Source organism: Labeo rohita, chromosome 5, assembly GCF_022985175.1.
Source record: "Labeo rohita strain BAU-BD-2019 chromosome 5, IGBB_LRoh.1.0, whole genome shotgun sequence".
NCBI lineage: Eukaryota > Metazoa > Chordata > Actinopteri > Cypriniformes > Cyprinidae > Labeo > Labeo rohita.
In genome coordinates, this window is record NC_066873.1 from 41806405 (window position 1) to 41830682 (window position 24278).

General features: G+C 33.8%; 1 protein-coding gene across 1 annotated transcript in view; it reads left to right on the plus strand.

Moving 5' to 3' along the window:
* Positions 1-298: 298 nt before the first annotated feature.
* lifra (LIF receptor subunit alpha a) overlaps positions 299-24278 on the plus strand; it is a 29759-nt gene continuing 5779 nt past the window's right edge. The window contains exons 1-17 of the mRNA XM_051109645.1: positions 299-440; positions 10539-10674; positions 11385-11527; positions 14135-14288; positions 14800-15072; positions 16291-16420; positions 17082-17203; positions 17321-17466; positions 18864-19017; positions 19249-19313; positions 19407-19626; positions 20803-20985; positions 21851-21952; positions 22842-22991; positions 23097-23234; positions 23352-23448; positions 24209-24275. Of these exons, the coding sequence (XP_050965602.1) occupies positions 10608-10674; positions 11385-11527; positions 14135-14288; positions 14800-15072; positions 16291-16420; positions 17082-17203; positions 17321-17466; positions 18864-19017; positions 19249-19313; positions 19407-19626; positions 20803-20985; positions 21851-21952; positions 22842-22991; positions 23097-23234; positions 23352-23448; positions 24209-24275 (2211 nt within the window). The 5' untranslated portion in view covers positions 299-440; positions 10539-10607. The remainder of the gene's footprint in view (positions 441-10538; positions 10675-11384; positions 11528-14134; positions 14289-14799; positions 15073-16290; positions 16421-17081; positions 17204-17320; positions 17467-18863; positions 19018-19248; positions 19314-19406; positions 19627-20802; positions 20986-21850; positions 21953-22841; positions 22992-23096; positions 23235-23351; positions 23449-24208; positions 24276-24278) is intronic.

Sequence of the window (24278 nt, forward strand, 5' to 3'; positions counted from 1 at the left end):
GTCAGGGTGAACTAATCACAATGATTGTGATTACCGAAAATGGTGTTTGTTTTTTAATAATTTTGCCAAAATTACTCAGGCGAATTTCCAGTTATGTTCCAGGTATTAAATACCATCACATTAATCGTTTAAACGATTATATTCACTAGCATACAAACGATTTTAATAAGACAAAAACATGCTGAGATTTCAATGCGCAGGATGCGGCCTTGAGCCGACAATCGCCCCCTAGAGGAAATACAGTTTTTGTCGCATAATGAACGGTTAGTTGAAACGCTACAATCCAATTCAGGAGAGATTCTGGGAATCCGGTTCGGTTCTCCCAGTTTAGGCATCCGTCTGGAAGGCCATGTGCTGCCATTAAACCAAACACACCGGATAGCTCATTTAATGGATATAACTGTGTGATTTCGAAGACATAAGGCTACTAAAACACCAAGGTAAGAGTCTGGGAACATGTTTGGTTTTTTTTAACGTCAGAAATTTTCCCTGTTTATCTGTATCGACTCGTGACGTTTCTGTTTTTGTTTTGTGAATATGTCGAGTTATCAATGAAATCCATTTGACTTATCAACATGTTTCGCGGTGAAATTCATAACGTAACGTTATTTATAAGATTCGTTAGTGTAAATGTCGTTGTAATACTGGACCAGGCCATTTTTTTTTTCACGTTTTCTTACTTTTCAAACCATATGAGGTGAATTAAAGGAAATTTATACGTTTTAATGTGCTATTTTTTTTTTTATTCTCGACGCGTATACCTAATATGTAACGTTAACTTAGCTGTACATATACATATGTACGGAACGTATTAAAAATATGTTTTCGTTTCTGTGCTGTTTTGGTAAATAATTTATTGTCAGCTAATATTTGACGCGTTGGTAGTTTATATTTTAACCCAGAATACCTTTTCCAAGTTGTCCAAGTTACCCAGTAAATGTGAAATAAATACAATAGCAATTGTATTTTAAGCATTTCCATTAAATTATCAATTCACCATTCCTAAAAAAAATACTGTGGTGTTCTTTAGTACAGTGATGGTGTCAAATGGCAACACCATGATACTGAATAATTGCTTGTACTCCAATATCATGGTGCATGGCAGTACCATTGTGCTTTTTACTAGCTCATGTAAAGTGAGACTCACTTTTTAAAGGATATATATTAGTCTAATGTGGTTTGGTAGCTTTGTTGCCATAGAAGGATTTATTCTGTCAACAATTACAAGACAATTTCTGCTAATGATACATCTATTACCCTTGCTTATGTTGACTCTATGAATCAGTGAGTAAGTTATTACACAACAATTTTGTACATGTGAGATCCTTTGAACTGAACCACCAGTCCATAATTAGCAGAAGTGGAGTCTTGATCTTGTGGTCTTGGCCTCCAGACCTAAATATTCTGTCATCGTTTACTCAGGAAGATTGAGATGTTAGGCAGAATGTTATCGGCTGACAGCCTCAGTCAACATTTACTTGAGTTTCTTTAAAGTGATAAATGAATGATGACTGAAACAGTCATCATGCCAAACATCTTTGAGTCCTACATTTTTGGAACAATATGTGAATGAGTAAATGATGACAGGATTTCATTTTCTGGTGGACTGTCCCTAATGTGATGTCTGAGAGTGTCCAAGATTTGTTGAGTCTCTGTGTCACAATTGAGTTGGGTGTTTAGGGATGTTTATTATAATCATATATACTTGATGATGTGTTTAAGGTGACCCACAGAATTTTGGTCATCCTTCGTGTTAATTTAATATTATTTATATACTATTTATAGATATTTTATGTGTTTTTTCTTTTCGTTTTTGTTTTTATATATATATATATATATATATATATATTCATAGTTTTAACTAACAATAACAACACTGGTCTTCCTTATTTAGATTTTGTAATTTTGTCTCAAGTGTAATCTTTGAACTGAGACTATTTCTCCCTCTCTGTCTGGAAGTTTAGGAATCTTACGTATCATTAAGACTCATTCAGTTGTGTAGTTTTGTGCGAAATGGGAGGAAGGAAGCCATTACAGTGCACTGTTCGGGACAGACTGTCATTGTTCTCAGCGTGTGTAAATATGTTGGGTGGGAAAGAAAGGCATTTGAGTGTGTTCATAGCTCAGAAAAAGTACATGTAAATAATGATTCCACATAAGAATTCTATTATAGCTTTCATGGTAAAATATTGTGAAAACAACAGAAAAAAAAACTTTTCCCACCAACTTTAAATCAGACACAGAATGGTTATACTTATTTTTATTTTTTTGATAGCACAACCAGTGTTTAATTGAATTCTAGTGTTTTTGTTGTATTTGTTGTAGTCTATTTATTTTTAGTTATATTATTATAATTTAGTAAGATTTCTATGTTTTTAAAGAAGTCTCTTCTTCTTTTTGGAGTCTATATATATATATATATGCACACATCTTTTTTTTTGGTAAAGAAATTATAAAAATTAATAATTTATTTAGCAGGAATGCTTGAAATTGATCAGATGTGACGAAGATATTTATAATGTTACAAAAGATTTCTATTTCAGACAAATCCTGTTCTTTAGAACTTTCTATTCATCAAAGAAACCTGAAAAAATTCTTCTCAGCATCTTTTCAACATAATAATAATAAATGTTTTTTGAGCAGCAAATAAGAATATTAGAATGATTTCTGAAGGATCATGTGACTGGAGTAATGATGCTGAAAATTCAGCTTTGAAATCACAGGAATAAATTAAGTTTTACAATGTATTCCAATAGAAAACAGTTATTTTAAATAGTAAAAATATTGCAAAATTTTATTTTACTGTTTTTGCTTTACTATGGATCAAATAAATGCAGGCTTGGAAAGCAGAAGATACTTCTTTAAAAAACATTAAAAATCTTGACTTTTTGCTATTTTTGTGACGCATAAGCATCAACATCATCAATTTACTAATAACTTTTTTACATCCTTAATAACTGTTTTTTGTAATGGTAGCTTGACTGTAGTTTAACTAAAAAATGTGAGAAGCATATAGCTTGTATGTACGTACTGCCAACTGTCCAAACATTTGATACAACGTTCCCATTGTACACTGTACACTGAAGTTTCACACTTCACGGAAGACCCACGGTTGCTGCCAATGCAAACACTGAATTCCAGCACTCTGCTGAGGTTTGAGCATGAGTGGGCTGTTATATTTGGATGATTAGAATGATATGATGAATCTATGAGAAATGTGGTAACCTTTCAGAGACTGTAAACATGTTTTATCTCAGATTCCTTCCAATCATGACTTTATGTTGGTGATGCAAGGAAATGAGCTGGCAGTGAGCCTGGGGTTTCTAGGTGAAGTGGTATTGTTTTCCAGCCCTTTTTTTCGTTAAAAAAAAAAATTCAATATCTGTTTTCCTGTTCTTTGCCCTCTGGCAGTTCCAGCCAGTGGAGTATTAAAGAGATCTGTCAGCAACACCATTGTGAGCTCTCACACAAAACCGCAAACAAGGTTTGCAAACATATGTGATGGTTTGTTTTACCGTTAGGCGCATGGTTCCCTAATCTGATATAAAGTCAATATTGAGAATCCTGTTCACAAAGGATATTTATATGGAAAACCACTTTTTGTTTCCCTGGAATTGACTGATGGGTTGTGTTAAAGAGAGAGTTCACCCAAAAATGAAAATTCTGTAATTAATTACTCATCCTCAATGTTGTTCCAAAGCCCGTAAGACCTTTGTTCATCTTCGGAACATAAATTAAGATATTTTTGATGAAATCCAAAAGCTTTTGGACCCTGCGTAGACAGCAACACAGCTGACACATTCAAGGCCCAGAAAGGTAGTTAAGGACATTGTTAAAATAGTCCATGTTAGGGATGTTCAGTTCGGTTATTTTTCCTAACCAACAGCCAACGCTCCTTAACTGATTCTTAACCGTTAACTGACAAGATTGTTTTAAATTAGAATTTAATTATTTTAGAAAGCTGTCAAAAATACTGAAATTTGTTTTCCAGGGATTAATTTTACATGCGCAAAAAGCAAACAACACAACCTGAGGATTCACATGATCACATCATGCACCTGCAGCACTTTTGCAAGTGCAGAAATATATAATGAATGAATGAATTTACTTAATCAACAGAACTAAAGAAAAAACTGTGCAACAAGTAGCTAGTATGCAGAGTTCTGGTTCATTTTTGTGCTGCACGAAGGGAAGACGGCTGAAAGTGACTTCCAGTTTTTCTTTATTTTACAAAAGCACGAAGATTTGTTTTATTGTGAATGAACACAAATAAAAGCAAACTGTTTACAGTTTTGATTATCTGTATGACTGAAGGAGTCGTTTGCCCTGTTAGAAGGAAAAAAATCAAGTGATTGCACCACACACACACACACACACACACAGTTAAGCATTGCTAACTTGACAATGCAGCCTTTCCATTATTATAATAAAATACAGTCAGCCAAACATATGGAAAAATCACACTGTTTAATCGTTATCAATGTACTGCCATGATATTATGCCAAACAGTTTATGTGGATGTTGGAATGCGAGGGAAGTACAAAACCAGGTTTACATAATAAATAATATTTTGGCATTCAAATATATATCTCAACGATTGAACCACTGATGTCACATGGACTATTTTAACTATGTCATACTACCTTTCTGTGCCTTGAACGTGTCTGTTATGTTGCTGTCTGCGCAGAGCCACAAAGCTCATGGATTTCATCAAAAATATCTTAATATGTGTTCCGAAAATTAACAAAGGTCTTATGTATTTGGAATGACATGAGGGTGAGTAATTAAAGACAGAACTTTCATTTTTGAGTGAACTATCCCTTTCATGACTGTTTCAGAGTTTTACAGTGCATTCATTGAAAGTGCCAAATTTAAAGCTGAAGTCCATAAGTTTTGTCTCTTTTTCACCATCTTTCTTTGAAACCTGCAATTGCAGCTATTTGTGGAATTATCTTCTTTACGTGGGTTGTGCATTGGCATGGCTCCTCAGTGCAGATCAATCTAATGTTTTGAGTTTATGTGTGGCTGTTTAGTCACCGCACTTCATTAGCTCTTTAAATGAATCAAATGAATAATATGAATCAGTAATTAAATCAGTGACTTGCCACAACCTACTGGCAGTTTTAGTTTTATTTATAAAGTGTCTTTTCAATTATTTAAATAATTTAATATTTAAAATTTTTTAAAAATGCTCCTAAAAAGAAAAGCAAGCGTAGAGCCCTGACATATTCACTGATTTTGTATCTTGGAAGTATGACCCAAATAAGAATTTTTACCAGATATTGTAATCTGAACAAGTAATATATCTGCCACTTTTGTTCTGACCAACTGAGGGAAAAAAAAGCTTTACAATAAATCACGCTACCAATGTTGATTAAATCTAACGGTCGCTTAGATCGTCACATCTAACCATGCAAATTATTATTGTTGTTATATTGTTCCCAAATTTTTTATGTTAACAGTATCAACGTGTATATAGCGTGCATTACCATTAGATTTAAATTTCTGTACAGTCTAATCTCTAATTGTCATACCATTCGAAATTTTATATAAAGAAATTGTTGTTTTGACCCAAAAAGCAAATTAAAGTTCCTTAGAACTGGTTCTCTTTGAAATACAAATCTTGTGTAATCCCACGTATCCGTCATCAGAAGCACATTTAAGGTTATGAAAGGTTATAAATGATCCGCCACATGCAGGATCCTCATATGCGATATAGCCTACTATTCTGGGACTCCTACTTTGTGTTTACAGACGTGACGCAACGACACAAAGACAAACTGTGGCATGTTTGCATTTCCCGCAAAAACCTACCAGTACCATTTAAATTCAAAACATTATTGTGAATCAGTCTAAGGTAAGGAGATAGTTTGAACACTGGCTGGTTATGTACTTGCTCAAAAATTGATTTAGTATCGTTACTAAAGTTATGGACTGCAGCTTTAAAAATATGTGAGAAAATACTAATCAATTAGTCGTTTTTTTTATCCACAGAACAAGATTTTTTATATTTTCTGAAGAAAATGTGAGTGCTTGCATGTGCAAACCTCACCTGCACAATGCTAGAGTATTCTGGGTGGTTGCTTTCTCTATAATATTCTGGTCTTTAGATATGCATTGGCTCTATTGTTTAGAAAAGTGGTGGAGTTGCTGAAGGTAAATAATTTTTTTGATTTAGGGGTTTGCTTACGTTTTTGCTCACAATTTGAGCAAAAGTGATGATGTTTGCTAAATCAGATATCACCACTAAATATGTTTATGGGTTATTCTGTTGGAAACAGGTCTTTTTTTGCATAGACAAAATTTGCTGTTTTTCTTAAAATATTTATTTTCTTTTCTTCTTCTTGCTTGGCTTTTAAACAGTTTCTTTTTCTGAATACAATATTTTTTTCAGGCTTCAGTTTACTGGAAAAGTGGAATGGCTTCAGTTTCAGTATGAGGTGGTGTTTGGGGATTCGCTTACGGGAGGGACTGTGTTTGAAGGCTTGTTTAAACTTGCATTTGGCATCAGTACCCAAGCCCAGATCTATCATAAGAGCTGCTACTATGCCTGTACATGATCCATTTTGCTTATTATTTTCTAAAAAAAACTACTTTGACTGGTGTGGATTGTTGGATCTGTTAGACTAGTATTCAGCGGTTCTTGCTGAAACCTGTTAAGTATTAAATTTTGGTGTGTAACTAGTCACACAACATTAGTGCAAAAGACATATGTTTTCTCATAAATGTGGTGTAGTGCAACCAGTAAGTAACTTCATAGAAACCACATAGAATTTTGCTAAAAGCCGCTCAGAAGACCTTAGACCTTGATTGCACAAAAGCAGTGCACAAAGCCCTGCCAACCACAATGTCTTGCATTGTAAAAAGGTCAAAAAATCTAGTTATTTAGTTTCTGTTTTCATGTTTTTCTTTTTTACGCCCTTGATTCAGTAGGAGCTGCAGCTTTGTGCTAATTTAATCTTTCATAGGAATGTGATTCTGTATTTGCGCCCTTGTGAGTTCACTTTGGAATGTCCTGCGCTGATAAGATGCTCATGATGCGAACCAACATTGTGCCACACTTTCTCTGCCTCAGTCCTCTATGTTATTTTGGTTGATCAGATAACTTATCAAATGAACTATCAAGCTAACACCTAAAAACATATCTACAAAAGAAAGGGCTTGTTTGATCAGATTTGCATTCCTAAATTCAATTTGATTTATATTTATTTGTAAAGTGCTTTTAGCGATACATATTAATGACCTGTGAAGCAGCTTTGAATGTTTCTTCATACCCAATAGTATTTCGATATCCCGGGTTGCCAGCTGGTGAAAAACACAGCATATTTCATGGAAGCCAGCAAATGAACTGGGTCAGAGATCACAGAATCTAGCCAGCCTAGACCAGAGGTATATTGAAACTTGGATAAATGAACTAATCGATTTTCAGTGTAAGGCTCATAGCCTTTTATTGTCAATTGCACTTGTTCCTTTGGCGTTTCCTCAATTTGGCAACCCGCATGCTGTAGCTGCTGTACATAACATTTCAAACAAAAGATGTGCATCGTCCATTTGATCGGATATAACTATATCAGAAGGTTATGAGTAGCATTCCTGTACGTGAATGTTTGGTTAAAGAGATGCATCTTGAATCTGGATTTAAAATGGGAGAGTGTGTCTGAGCCCTGAAGATCGTCAGAAAGGTTAAGCTAGAGTTTTAAAACCACATGTTTTAAAGTTTTGTGAGAGTTTTGTGACCTTAAAAAGTGTGTTTGCAGCTTGATAAAACATCTGGTAAATACAATGAAGCTAAACTATTTTTCTGGCTTACAAGAAAGCTGTAATACTTTGTAGTCAATGCGGAACGTTGCCTATTTAGAGATGATAAAATTGAGGTGATATGACCATATTTTCTTGACCTGGTCTTGACCTAGACTAACTGTAGCTTGATTATTGAGGATGTGGGACAGTCATCCTGTAGTGCATTACAATAATCCATTCTAGAGGTCATGAATGCATGAACTAGCTTTTCTGCATCAGGAACAGATAACATGTTCTGTAGCTTGGCAGTATTTTTAAGATAGAAGAAGGCTAGTTTTGTAACTTGTAAATTCATGGTTTACATGTGGTTGCATAATAAAACACCTAGATTGTTTACTGTAGAAGAAAAAGTAACAGTACATACTTCTAGTTGCAAATTGTATTCTAACAGCGTCAATGTACTGGTTTTTGGTCTAATAAGTAATATCTCTTATCCAGAATTTAATAGAAAACAATTGTCATCCATGCATTTATATCTTTAACACAATCCGTTAACTTAAATAATTTAGAAATTTTATCTGGCCTTAGTGAAATGAGCATGAAACATTTTCATTTTCTGAAAATATTTTTAATGGGCTGCATGTATGTTGAAAATAGCAGAGGGCCTAAGACAGATCCTTGCAGCACACCATACTTTACTAGTCTTTGTTTAAATTGTGACTTTGTTTAAATGGAGACAGTTTAAGTGGTGACAGATGGGTAGGATCTAAATCATCTTAATGACTGTCCCGGAATAGCAGTATAATTTTGCAGCGCATGTCATGACATAAATCTCAGTTAGTTGTTTTGCTTCTGATTTAAGGTTGAAAAAACAGGTGAGGACTGGAAATTCTGGTTTTTCAGGGAATAATAGGAAACCGGATGTAGCGGTAAGGTAAGGTGCAGTAAGCGATTTGTGAGAAGCGCTTTTGATAATTGTGTGATAATAAGTGTTTATAAATCAACATCTGAAAAGACAATTTTGTAGGGGTGGTTATGCTCATGACAGGGACGAGAGGGAGTGAGCAAGCGGGAGATTTGTATAAAGGCTGTTGACAGAGAAACATTACTAAAGAGGAAAAGGTCAGAGGAATATAACTGGAAAAAAAAGGTTTACGATCAGGCAAGCAAGTCATTGCATGTCAAATGAACTTCCCTGGCTCAAAGTGTGAATTTCTTTTTTTGTTTGTTTGTTTTGTTGTTACACTTTTTTTCAAAGAAAGACAGAATAATGACTCTCATTTAAGGTCAGCTTAATATCTTTTTGGATTTTGGTTTTTAACCAACTTTTTTTGGTATCCTTATTTTTAAGATATTATATGGATATTCCAGAGATATTGAAATGTCAATAAATATATTTCCAAGAGTGCATTGTTAAATTGCACAAATGTTTAAAAGAAAAAGGTATCAGCTGTATGCAAAGTGTTTCACAGAAACTGCTCATTGCACCTTACATAAAACATACATTAATTCAAGCTGTATGATTATATTCCTGTAAATTTAGAGGATAAGGAAGAAAATATCTAAATTTAAGACGGATCATGGTACAGAGAATTTGGGAGAATAAATGTGTTAATGGTCCGAAAAGAGCATAATGGTCCTGTAAACAGGCTTTGTTATCTTTATGCACTAATTTACTATTTATGTCTTTGGGTTTTGGAGTGAAATTTGACCCCCGGAATGTTTTTGTGAGATGTACGCTAAACGTTTGTGTCAATTTTTAGTGAAAAAAAGAAATTGAGAAAAAATACAAGACAAATGAAGACTTGGAAAAAGTTTTATTTTTATTTTTTTTTTTACATTTAAAAGTAAATTGTTCTAACACACTTTGAGAGTTCAAAATTAAGAGCTCCAACCCATGTTCTTAACTAAGAAAAAAGTCTTTAATGGGAACTCAGTCCTCTCTTTATTTGTGTTATACTGTCTCAGTCTAAATTACATTCACACTGGTGTTTTAGAAGCCAAACTAATTAGAAAATAATAATATTTTATTTTTATGTATTATTGTTATTCTTATGACAGTAATAGCCATGAATTGTAAAATAATTGCACTGTGAAATGAAAATGAATATTTCATAGGTATATTATTTTTGCTTTACAGTACAGCAGGGAAATTACAATACTTCTTTTCTAATTTCTACACTTTAAAGAGATGTTTTAAATATGGACTGCAGTCATGTTACCCATTTAAACTGCTAGTTATCAGCAATTCATACTACACTTTTAAGATTTTATTTTGACGGGAAAACTCCAACTTCAATCTCACTACAAATCTAAAAAACGCAAAAGTAATGCATAACTGGTGGCCGTTGCGTTCCCAAACATGCGCTAAACTCACAGCACATGCAATAAATAAGTTCACTGCATTCACTGTGAACTGAGTTTTGAGGTGCAGAAAACATCGGATCACGAGCTGATTGCCTGAACAAAGTGCACACTTCGCTTTGAAAGCTCAGCGAAAACAGACTTGATGAAGGGATTAAGCCATATTGTGTTTTTGGTTTTAGTTAATTTGACAGATGCTGTGTCAAAGCGTAATGGCCCAAAACACAACTTTAAAGACCTTTTATGTTAGAATATTTAAAAAATCGACACTTTTCGCCCAGAAGACCTTTATCGTTTCATATCCACATGTGACCACGATAATGTTGTTACATTCATGCAAGCCGTTATTGATTTTTGTGTCCAGATTACTTAAATCAGAATTTACATAAATCTGATTTGCATGTTTAATCTCATGTTTTTGTGTTTTGTTCTAGGTGTAAGTTCTGTTCTCCAGGTCTCGAGCGTATTCTGCTTTTTCTGTAAGCGGTTCCAGTTCAGTCAGTATGCAGGGCTGGGTGGCTCTGGCTCTGTTGCTGGGCCTCGGGGTCAAACGCTCCCTTGGACAGAACGGTGAGTGTCATCAAGGTTGATCAAGACATGAGTCACCTCAGGTTTAACTTGGATTATGTGACGTTAATGAAACGTGTCGTAACTCTGTTTTAATGTTGGTGTTGGAGTGGTTTTAACACCCACAATTAAATGTATTAATACATTTTATTCCATTCAAACATTTGGGATTGGTGAGATTTAATGAAATAAGTGCAGTTTAAATCAACTAATTTTCCATTTGAATTGAATATATTTTAAAATGTAATTTATTTCTGTGATGCAAAGCTGAATTTTTAGCATCATTACTCCAGTCTTCAGTGTCACATGATCCTTCAGAAATCATTCTATAATGCAGATTTGCTGCTCAAGATACATTTTTGTATCAATGTTAAAAATGGTTACTTATTTCTTTGATCAGTTCATAAAACATTTTTTTTAAAGAAGAAATCTTTTATAAGATTGTCTTTACTGTCATTTTTAATCAATTTTAGTGCATCCTTGCTGAATAAAAGTATTAATTTGTTTAGATTTTTTTAACAGTATTGCATATGTACTGAAAGTAGCTGTTCATCAAACTTTTTATTTCCTCTGAAACCTTGCATCGTCTGACCACCAAGCATCATTATAGATAGAATTTCGCACACTGTATGGCTGGTCTAATTAATTTCAAGTATATGTCAGGATTTAATACATGAATACTCTTGTCTCCTTCTCTCTTTGTAATGTTACAGGTGTGGGTGAACTTCCTGTGCCTCGTGGTTTAATCCCAATTCCTGATTTACGTGCACAGACTCTTTCTTTGACATGGCAGAGTGAATCATCACTTTTTGACCTGGAGATTTTCCACACCGAGCTCATGAATGTGGTGCTGAATGTAAGTGCTCTTACACCTCTGCACCTCACCATGTCATTTCAACTGTTAATCTGTGTTGTAGTTATCTGGTGTTGAAATATGCATTTGAATGTGTGCCATAAAGCACTGAATGGTGGGAATCATTTAGGAACATCCTACTGCAATCCGGTTCCACCCTCAGTTCAATAACAAGAGATTAAATGCAAATACACTGAAACCAGTTTCCCCGCTCACCGTTTTTCTGTCTCGCATGAGTCACCGACTGTGATTAAAGAGCTCAGACATACATGTTATGATAACATTAACAGTCATTTATTGGGCAGTGTTAGTTTTTCCATATTGCAAAAGCTCCTTTTCTTATTGAGATGATTTATTATTGCGTCTCAGCCCTTCCAGCAATTGTTAGGGTTAAATGCAACTCTTGTCGACAACATGTTGATTACCACAGAAAATAATGTCTGCTGGCCTTTTATTGTAATTGCATTACAGTTCCCTTTTAACTGAGGGACGAGTTGGAATGACTTCCTGTGGTAATCGACAAAATGCCACAGACTGTCGATAGAGCTAAGATGTATTTGATGCAGAATATTCATAAGTCATCATGAAATCAATATGGATTTCTTTGTTTACAATTCATCAGTGCATGTTATTCCAAATCTTTCATTAAAAGTAATAACATGCTCTGCTTATGAAAAGACTCTTTATCTGCGCTGGTAGGTAAATAATGTGAACCGAGAGCCCAAATAAAGCTGTTTAGTCGTTGTTTTTTAGTCAAATATTCTCCAATATTTTACACTGAGTCTTAATGCTATTTAATGCAATAGAGTTTCCGGCGATAATAGCTAATGACAATTCTTAAAAAAGAAGCATTTACGGATATTTTCAGATGCTCTGGAGAGCAAATTTGGGTTTCATTTCCCACATCCTGATTAAAAAGCCTCCTCAAAAGGGAGCAGATCACCCACAATCCACTGCAAACTCACATTCATCTGCAAAATTAACATTTGTGATCACAACATTTACAGCAAACCTTGATTTGAAGCAACAAAGTATTTGAAAATTGGACCAAAAGAGTAAAGTACAAAACTGTCTACTTAAAGGAGAAGTCCACTTCCAGAACAACAATTTACTAATAATTTATTCACCCCCTTGTCATCCAAGATGTTTATGTCTTTCTGTCTTTAGTCGTAAAGAAATTGTGGTTTTTGAGGAAAGCATTTCACGGTTTTTCTCCATATAATGGACTTCATTGGTACCCCGATTTTGAACTTCCAAAATGTAGTTTAAATGCAGCTTCAAAGGGCTCTAAACAATTCCAGCTAAGGAAGAAGGGTCTTATCTAGCGAAACGATCTGTCATTTTTTTTAAAAAACAAAATTTTTTATAATTTTTAAGCACAAAAGCTTGTGTAGCACAGGCTCTGGGATGCGCGTTCATGACACTACGTACTATTGAATCATGTCGAAAGGTCACACAAAACTACAGACCCAGTGTTTACAAAGCAAACGTGCAAAGACTAACAAAGTGCAAGTAAGTCAAATGCTGTTTACAAACAAAAAGGTACAACAATGTTGGACGATTCTGAAGTTGAAAATAAGATTTATATATACCTTTTTTAGCCAGAGTACTCAGACAATGAACTTAGACGTGTTCCGTAGTAGTTATGGGGAGTTCGGATCTTTTTACCGACTCGAACCTTTGAGTCTCCTTCAGCAAAATGAACTATTTTTTTTTTCAAATCATTTAGTTCATTTTAGCAAAATATAATTAAAATGTTATGTGTAACTTCCTTAACACATCTACTGCTTACACAAACGTTGATCACACTACAAACAAGACAAAACAATAATGCTATAAGAAACAGAAAAGATTCATTCATTGTTTAGCTGGGTCTTTAGTCTTTGATTAGCTCACCTCACCTCTTATCTGACAAGTTTTTGGGTTTGAGTTGTTTGTTCATCACGAATCGTTCAAGAACGCGCATCCCAGAGCCTGTGCTACACAAGCTTTTGTGCTTAAAAAGTATACAAATGTTTATTTTCCAAAAAAAATGACAGATCGTTTCGCTAGATAAGACCCTTCTTCCTCGGCTGGGATCGTTTAGAGCCCTTTGAAGCTGCATTTAAACTAAATTTTGGAAGTTCAAAATTGGGGCATCAATGAAGTCTTTTATATGGAGAAAAATCCTGAAATGCCTTCCTCAAAAACCATAATTTCTTCACGACTGAAGACAGAAAGACATGAACATCTTGGATGACAAGGGGATGAGAAAATTGTAATTCTCTTATTTAACAAAAAATAAATATAAAAGGGATTTTTACTTCAACACTGTTCTGACTCCACTTTTACCAGTCAAATTCAGATGGTTTTAATCCTTTAAGTTTCAATGTGCACTTGTTACTAAGCATTGACATCCAAGTAAGTTAGGTTGCGAATGCTGACTGTAAGATGTGAAGGATCTGTACAGTTATGTGGTTTTCATAATGTAGAGCATGGCACTTACAACACCAAAGTTTGATTCCAGAGAATGCATGAACTGATAGTGTGTGAGTGCAAAGTCACTCTAGATAAAATCCAATCCCAGATGCTTAAATGCGTATTCTCTTTTTTTTTTTTTTTTATTTGTAGGAGACGGTGGCAGTTAAAGCAGATCCTGTAACAGGACTGCATAGTTGGACCTGGCATTCACCGTTACCCTTGGAGTGCACTTCTCATTCTGTGCGCATCAGAGCACGAAACCAGCAGTCGTTCAGCCAGTGGAGCCCCCTTGAGACCATTCCAGGTACTCAAAACACTTCCAAAATGGTGCTGGTCCTGGAACCTTTTTCAAAACCAGCCCACAAACAAACATAGCATTTTGTGGCCCTTGTTTTGGGAGCTTATTTTAGCATCCAAAGCAATGGAATCCTGTCTTTATCCCATTATGCCTCTGTTATGACAGTCAGAAGTCATTTAAATTTATGCCATGAGTTTTATTTGTTAATCAGTTCATAAATATGGGATTTAAAACCCTTTAATTCAGACAGACAGGGAAATGAAGTTGCTGGAGTAGCTGTGCAATGTGATAAAAATAGGAACTGGCCTTTAGATGCAGACACATCCTTTGATTATAATGGCAGCGATCTAATTCCGTACTATGTAGTTTTCTTTTTACGTGTGGAATTCATGTTTTGAAAACTATGCCTGGGAAGGACATAATCTGTTTCTTTGGATGCACTAGAAAACATTTTCACTTTAAAAATTAAAGTTGTTATTTAAACCAAACGTATGAAATCTCATTCTTTTGTCTCTAGGGTCGGATATTCCTGAGAGGTCTGAGTCTAACATGTTTCCCCAAGATAAGGTGGTTCCTGTGGGCAGTAACATGAGCTTCTGCTGTATTGTTAAGGAGAAGCAGGATTTTAAAGATATAGTGTACAGGGGTCAAGAGATGAGCGCCACACGACTGAGCAGGAGAACGTATGCAATCACCGTAACCAACCAGCCACCATCTGGCAACACAGGCACCAACGTGGTCTGCAGTTCCCAATTGTTGATCCTCACGGGAGCGGTGGTGTTTGTCGGCTGTGAGTTTAATCATAATATATAGAAATATTCTAGATTTAATAAAGGTACATACACTACTGTTCAAAAGTTTGGGGGCCGGAAAGATTTTGAAAAATGTTTTTTTCACCTTGCAGAATTTGCAAAATATTAATTATTTTACCAAAATAAGAGAGTTTTTTTTTTTTTTTTTGTTAGTACTAACCTGAATAAGATATTTCACATAAAATATGTTTACATATAGTCCACAAGAGAAAAATAATAGTTGAATTTATAAAAATGACCCTTTTCAAAAGTTTACATACACTTGATTCTTAATACTGTGTTGTTGCCTGAATAATCCACAGCTATGTTTTTTTCTTTAGTGATAGTTGTTAATGAGTCCCTTGTTTGTCCTGAACAGTCAAAACTGCTCGCTCTTCTTTAGAAAAGTCCTTCAGGTCCCACAGATTTTTTTGGTTTTCCAGCATTTTTGTGTATTTGAACCCTTTCCAAAAATGACTGTATGATTTTGAGATCCTTCTTTTCACACTGAGGACAACTGAGGGACTCATATGCAACTATTACAGAAGGTTCAAACACTCACTGATGCTTCACAAGGAAAAACGATGCATTAAGAGCCGGGGGTGTAAACTTTTGAATGGAATGAGGATGTGTACATTTTTCCTATTTTGCCTAAATATTGTATATTCTTTATTTAGTACTGCCCTTCAAAAGCTACAGAAGATACTTACATGTTCCCCAGAAGACTAAATAAGTTAAATTTATCCTGATCTTCAAATTCAAGAAGTTTTCACTTAATGCATCGTTTTTCCTTCTAAAGCATCAGTGAGCGTTTTAAATGTGAGAACGTTTTTAATGTGAAATATCTTATTCAGGTCAGTACTAAATAAACAATAAGATGCACTTTGTATGATTCTTCTTATTTTGGTAAAATAATTAACATTTTGCAGATTCTGACATTTGAGATTCTTTTGACCTCAACTGTATATAGTAATAATTTGGGAAAAATTTAATTTATGAATGAAAGTGGCTAGGTATTTGTCTTTAAAAGCAGTTCCTGAAGTATTGTGATATATAAGCTCTATAAACTTCAATCCAGCACAGTGGAATACACATGCAACTTCAGAAAGCAAGAAAATTTGAGTGTTCATTTTTAGCATAATGCCTGGCACTAGATGATTGCTGTGCAGTGTTAAAGAGCGACTTGCATGTGGCTTTGTTGTATGTAATTGCTGTAGATCCGCCGGGCGATGAGGGCTTGGTCTGCGAGACTCGGGACCTGGCATCCGCAGAATGTTCTTGGAAGAAAGGACGAGACACTCACTTGAGAATTAAGCACAGCCGCACTAACTACACCCTTAATGGAAGGCAAGAAACACACTACGCAAAAACCACTGACCGCACAAGCTAGCCCATTTGGCTCTTTGTACCGTAATGTCCTCGGTACATAAAAAGATCCCGAACCACATTAAATGAGATGGAAAAGGATACATGTGTAATGTAATGTATATTTTATATATTATCCAAGAATTCCATAATTGTTCTAATGTAATTATTATACAGTAACTTGTGGTAAGATTATATCAACATAAATACTATCATATATATATATATATATATATATATATATATATATATATATAAATACATGATATAATCTTTAAAATGTTTGTATGTGTTTTCTATAAAATAAAAAAACAATAACAATATAAAATATAGTGAATCTGAAGATGTTAATATTAGATATTTATTTATTTTTAGTGTATTTTTAGAATGTATTTTAAGAAGTACAAAAGTAAATGTATTTTTAATTTATTCTTGTGATGTAAAGCTGAATTTTCAGTATCATTACTCCAGTCTTCAGTAGAAACATTTTCAATTATTGTCAATGTTGAAAACATTCCGCTGCTTCATATTTATGTTTAATGCTAATCCAAGAATCCTATTACTGTTCTGATGGAATTATCATTAAGTTTCTTGTCTAAATTAATGAACATCTGGATATTATAAGCCATATTTCTATCTGCAGGGAATGTTTAGAAGGAAAGACACGGTGTACCTCGAAGGTCTGGGAGGAGAACTGGACTCTGGTGGCTCGAAATCCTCTTGGAACAATTCAGCTTACTGATTCGGCCCGACTCGCTGACCGCGGTACCGCATTTTCAATACGTCTTCCACTTCATTGAGTATCTACAGTATAAACAGTCAGAGTGACTGTGTCTTAATATTCTCATGATTTTTTTTTTTTTTTTTTGGTCTGTCTTCCAGTACATCTGTTGGCTCCAGCGAATGTAACAGCGGTTGAAGTCAAGGCGTGGAGCGCCACACTGCAGTGGAGCTGGTCTGTGGCGGCGTATAAAAAGCTGGAGATGGTTTGCCAGCTGCAGCTCTTCGCCCATGAACTTTCCAGCACAGTAAGTTCACTGCTCAACTTTCAGCTCCCAGAACGCTGTTTGTTTTTGGTGTGGTCTTGGAGTTAAAGAGATCACCCAAAAATGAAACTTCTAACATTTTACTGACATTTACAGTACTTAAGAAATGGCTTTTTTTGTCAAGATCTTGAGGAATTTAAGTGATCATGACAAATCAAGAAAAGAAAAATGCATCATTCTTGCCCTCAAAAAAACCTCAAGAACTTCAATAAAAGCAATATAAATTTGGTTTAAGTAATACGATAACTATGTACATTTTATTCACTCTGTCCCAATTGTGTACATACAGTTGAAAAATAACTTGCATTTCTGTTTTTCTGTCTTTACATTGATCTATTTTATGGCTTCAGAAAATGAAGCACAAATTTAGAAAAATTAAAACCCCAAAAACACAGAATGTGGTAAAAATTGAACATAATGTAAGAAAAATAGGGCCCTAAAGATTTTATTTTAATTAAACTTTTTAAAAATTGTTGCTAAGTTGTATATGTTTTATGATTTCTGTTCTGATTGCTAAAATTTATTTTGATCATTACAATGAAGTCCAGAAAAATTTAAATGGAAAAACAGAATCCAGAACAATTTTAAATGGAAAAAAATAAAACTGCATTTGGGGAAAACATTTTAACTTTTAAAATGATATTAATGGATTTTTTTCTTATGTTTTTCCTGTGAAAGTATATATTTTTATCAAATTACAAATTGAAAGATGTTTACTACTAATCCAAGAATCCCATTAATGTTCTAATGGAATTATCATTAAATTAACAGTGTCTACAATTTTTCATATTTGAATCAATAGAAAACTGCTTTTTTTTTTGGTTAAGATCTTGAGGAAATTAATTGATCATAACAAATCAAGAAAGAAGAATGCATGACTCTTGGCTGCAATAAAAGCACAATAAAAGCTGGCTAAAGTAATACAGTAGCTTTGTAAATTTTATTCACTCAGTCAAATCTTTCCCTCTGTCCTAATTATGCACGTGCATTTTAATAATTTTAACCATTACAGTGGAGTCCAGAAAAATTCAAATGAAAAAACAGAATCCAGAAAAATTTAAATGGAAAAAATGCAGTTTGGAAATCACTCACTCACTCAATCAATCTAAGTTTGATTGAAAATAGTTTTTCAATATATTTTTATTTTTTTGGGAAATTCTTTAACTTTTTGTATAGGGATAGATAGATAGATAGATAGACAGATAGACAGATAGATAGATGATGTTTACCATTAGAACTCTTACCATTCATCACAAAAAAGTCTAACCCTTCAAAATCATCATATAAGCTATTGCATGTTGGGCAGCTATTATGTAATATTTTAAACTGGCTGCTAATTTCTTAGCAGATTAGCTGATATTCTCTGTCTGTGTCTGTAGCGTAATTACAGTGGTCCAGGTTTAACTTCTGTGATGCTGGAGAATTTGTGGCCAGATGTGGACTACACTGTGACTGTACGCTGCGGCTCTAAGCATGGTTTCTGGAAGTGGGGGGATGAAAGCACTCCCTTCAGGATCCACACTAAAATGGACCGTAAGTGGTTAAAATAACAATTAAACAATAAATGTAAAAAATTAACCAATAAATTTAAATTAGTCATACGACATATGACAGCTCAGATATTTGCAGTTTAATCAAAACTGTGGTCTGGTGATCAGCGCAAATACTCCATGTCACTAAGCTTGTGTTCTACATAATTTCGTCTTATTTTAATGTTTATCATATATTAACTTTATATAGATGTGTAACAAAGTATATTTTCAGGTCCTGATGCTCCTGATGTCTGGGTCTGGATGGACAGCAGTAACACAGGACGTGTATTTTGGAAAGTAAGAACAGCTTTGCCATCATTGAGGATATGAAATGCAACCGATTGCCTTAAAACTGAGTAACGTTGTTCTTATATGCCTCGTTTCATTCAGCCTCTGTCTGTGAGAAAAAGTCACGGTGCATTAAACGGCTATGAGGTTTCTCAGAGCTCAGTGGAGGAAGACAGGTGGACACCGGTTTCTCTTCCTCCTGGGAACTTTAGCTATCCCATCATCCTTAACAACAGCACTGACATCACCGTTGCCGTGGCAGCGCGAAACCCAGCTGGTCTCTCTCAGCCTTCCACTGTGACCACACCAGCATACAGAGCAGGTACAGGGAGCCTGGAACATTTCCTTCCTCAGCTACCAGACTATTAAAATGTTGTTTTGTGCATCACGTTTGACATTATATTACGTTATAATGTATTATATTATATTATATTGTATTATATTATATTATATTATTTTTTATTTATATTAAGTTTTTTAGATGCTTTATTAAAATATTTATAAACCAATATACTTCTAAGTAGTTTTAATGTATGTATTTATATATATATATATATATATATATATATATACACGCATATATGCGGTGTATTTATTTATATGTATATGTATATGTGTGTGTATTGTGTGTTATGTATTGTTATTGTTAGTAATTAAAAATCTCACACACTATAAATGAATATATTTAAATTTAATTTAATATATTTGTATTATATATATTTACTTACTAATATACTTAAGTCGTTTTAATGTATTTGTTATACTATTATATATATATATATATATATATATATATATATATATATATATACACACACACACACACACACACACACACACACACACACACACACACACACACACACGTATGGGGTGTGTATATATATATATATATATTGTTATTTATTGTTGTTTGTATTAATAATTTAAAAAATCACATTATAAATTAATACATTTAAATTTATTTTAATATTTTTATATTATATATATTTTGTGTATAACATTATATATTCAATATAATCACACATTTTTATGTAAACTATTATTAAGAACCTATTTATTACCAAAAACAGGGCAACTAAAGTTAATGCATTTTAAAGTTTAAATAAATGTGTGTCATTGGCATTAAAAAAATTCACATACCTATTTTGCCACTGAATCTGTTTCACTTTGTTCTGTATGATTTCTGATTGGTCAGAATATTCAAAACGAAAAGTTTCTTAAACAGTATTTTGCCATTTAACAGTAGATAATGGAAATACAATAAAAAATAATCCAAGAAAGGCCTTCTTAATGGCCATTTTATTTATGAATTAAATTAAAATATCTAAATAGCTATTAATTAAGTTATTACATTTTTTTTGTTTGTTTTTTAGTTGCATTGCTATATCGCAATTAACTGTTTTAATCCATTGATAGCTGTAATGAACAACAAGTCAGCTAATTCATACTAGTGTTAAACTCCATGTGTTGTCAATGCGATTTTCCTTTCCTGTAGATTCCCAGCTGTCTGTATCTGAGCTGCTCGGCACAAATGGATCATTTGACCTCTCCTGGGAGCCTAATGCCAATGCGAGCGGAGGGTACGTAGTGGAGTGGGTCCCAACTGGCTGCAGTGGCCTGTGCACCATTGATTGGAAGAAAGTTCCAAAGTCAGACAGCAGCTTCACAGTGAAGTCAGGTGAGTCCTTGAAATGAATCTACAAGTGATTCATCTATTGCACAACAATGCTTTTTTTTTACATGTTCTTCTAGTAAATACAGTGACGCTTTGGACACCCAAAAATACCTGAATGCTAATTCATAGATTATAAAATACTAAAACATCTGTACTCAAATGTTGCAGGATCTTCTCTCTCCACTAACTTTGCTCTTCTTCATCATCTTCACTCACTGTCTTTTGAATCAGTGGGTGTTTTTAATAGATCTGAAGTCAGTTTTTGTGCTTTCTTTAACGTAAATGTGACCCTGGACCATAAAACCAGTCATAAGTAGCACAGGCTTTTTTGTAGCAATAGCCAACAATACATTGTATGGGTCAAATTAGATTTTTCTTTTATACCAAAAATCATTAGGATATTAAGTAAAGATCATGGTCCATGAAGATATTTTGTAAATATATCAAAACTTAATTTTTGATTAGTAGTTTGCATTGCTAAGAACTTCATTTGGACAACTTTAAAGGTGATTTTCACAATATTTGGATTTTATTTCCAGATTCCAGATTTTCAAATAGTTGTAAATAGTCGGCCAAATATTGACCTATCCTAACAAACCATGCATCAATGGAAAAGCTTATTTATTCAGCTTTAAGATGATGCATAGACCTTAATTTAAAAAAAATTAACCCTTATGACTGTTTTGTGGTCCAGGGTCACAAATGGCAACTGTTTTAATACTTAAGTATCCAAATACTTTCGGTATTACTTTACTGTACACATTGTGGAAACCTACTGGAATTTGAATGTCTTCATTCTTTGTTTACTTCATGAGAGCATGTTTTCTCTGTGCACCGCACTGATTATATCAGTCTCTGCTGATTTCAGACTCTCTGGTGGCAGGAGTGAGGTACACCGTATCCGTATACGCGCTCTCAACCAACGCTCCTATGCTGCTGCAGAGATGGAAGGGATACTCACAGGAAATGAGTAAGAGAACTGTTGCTGTTCAGCGCTCATAAGGCGCTTTCACACATACAGTAGGGCCTTTATAAAAAATTCCACATTTCTCCACTAATGGGTCACTTGTCAACAGGACTTGCTGATAAAATATTAGCAAACCATTAAGTAAAAGTAAATGGTAGCTTCATGTAAAACGCAAACAGCCGTTGCTTGTGTAAATAATGTATTTATGCATTTACTGGAAAGGCTAATCCACCAGTTTAATCTAATTATGATTTTTCAGATAAAAAAAATTACAGTTGTGATTTAAATAGAATAAAAGATCCAGGTTTGGTGTGCTTGTCTGTAGGGCTGCATGGTTTCAAACAAATTGTTTGTAATTATGTAGCAATGTAATAACAGCAATATTAAAGATAACATTAATAATATATAAATATAAAAAACATTTTAAAAAATTAGAAATATTAAAAACAAAAATAGAAAAAACAAAAATAAATAATTGTGACCCATACAATGTATTTTTGGCTATTGCTACAAATATATGTGCTAGTTTTGTGGTCCAGGGTCACAAATATTCAACAAAACAAGAAAATATGAATATTTAGATATTTATAGCTTAGGAGGAGAAGTCATTTAATTTTAGAGAGCATTTTATTTTACTCAAATGATTATGTACCCTGAGCATGCTTATGTTTATGCAGTATCTGTGGTGTTTATTTATAGGAGTGCACTCACATATCCATGGCCTCAAAGATGACAGACATGGATTTTGAATTCATGGTGTCATGATATAAACCACTTCTATTAATAGAACTTGTTGATTTTTGCATAGTCTCACAGTCTAGTATTTGTGTTTTTGATGGTTTGTATGTGAATGTCTTCTGTGTCTCTCTCCCTTTTGCTGGATCTTCTGTAGTTCCTTCACAGTCTGTTAGAGAGCTGTCAGCCAATCAAACTGGCTCTGTTGTGCTGTTGTCTTGGAAAGCCCCCGAAATGAAATGCCAGAGAGGCTTCATACGTGGATACACCGTCTACCTGGCAAACGCTGCACATCTGGATCTCATTGGTAAGCACTCTCAGACATAGTTTTATATAATAAATAAACTTTGTAATGTTATTATGTAATTATTATTGTTTATATATTAAAATAATTGTGTGGTTGTGTTTCTAGCTAACATCTCTGATCCTGAAGTGCAGTTGTACAGAGTAAAGGGTTTGTCTTTGAACTTATATAAGTTCGTAGTGAAGGCCTACACCTCAGCTGGGGAGGACGCGGGGTCGACTGTGGATATTAAAATGGAGATGGACAGTAAGACATTATGAAATTCCTTCAGATATTCTGCCATTGACTGATGCCTCATTTGATATTACAGCAAATTGGATTATACAGTTCTCTTAAACTTCTCCTTTTCCTTCGATCATCCAGCAGCCGACATGTTGTTTGTTGGCATTCTTGTGCCGTTGGGAACCATGTTCTGCTGTCTCATCCTCATCAGCATCTGCTGCTACAAGAAGAGAGATTGGTAGGACTTTATTAATGTGCTTTAATAGCTTTTCCATCAAGTTAAATAATGTCAGAAACCCACTAAATAAAATCAATTCAACCTAAATGGCTCATAGTATGAGCTAGAACTGCATGCTGTTCTTACTGATTAACAGTATTATTAGTACACTAATATACTGATTATTAAAATTTGAATTGTAATACTGATTATAAAATGTTCTACTTTTTAATATATTTATTTATTTTTAGTTTTTTAATTCTTTTTTTTTAATGGGTCTATTTAGTTTTTATCTGTTTCAATTTCAGTTTAGGAATTTTAATACTACAACTTTTAAAATGAGAAATGTTTTCTTGGCAGCTAATTTATAAAAGGTTTTCTTTTTAATTTTTTTTTTTATTTTGCTGCTGCAGTACAAAAAATGTGACACTTTTTTTCTTTCTTACTGATCTACATAAATTAGTGTTATTTTTAGAATAATGAATATACTAATATAATGGTTATTCATATTTTGAATGATTATTTTCCATTTTATTGTAATTTTAATTTTACTAATTCTGATGTTTTTATTAGCTTTAGTCTATTTAATTTTGAAGTTTTAGTTTTATTGACTTCAGTACTTTAAAAAAATAGAAAATTAGGCTGAAATACTGTTTTTACTATTTCATAATATGTTTTTTTTTTCAGGTTTAGTTAGCATACAACACAATGTAACAAAGATGATGTAAATCACTTATAAATGTTTTGCCTTGATGGTTTCGTATTGTTCATCTAATTCCAGGGTAAAGAAAGCTTTCTATCCTGAAATCCCTGGACCTAAAGTACCTGGAGACTGGTCCTCTCCACAGGTA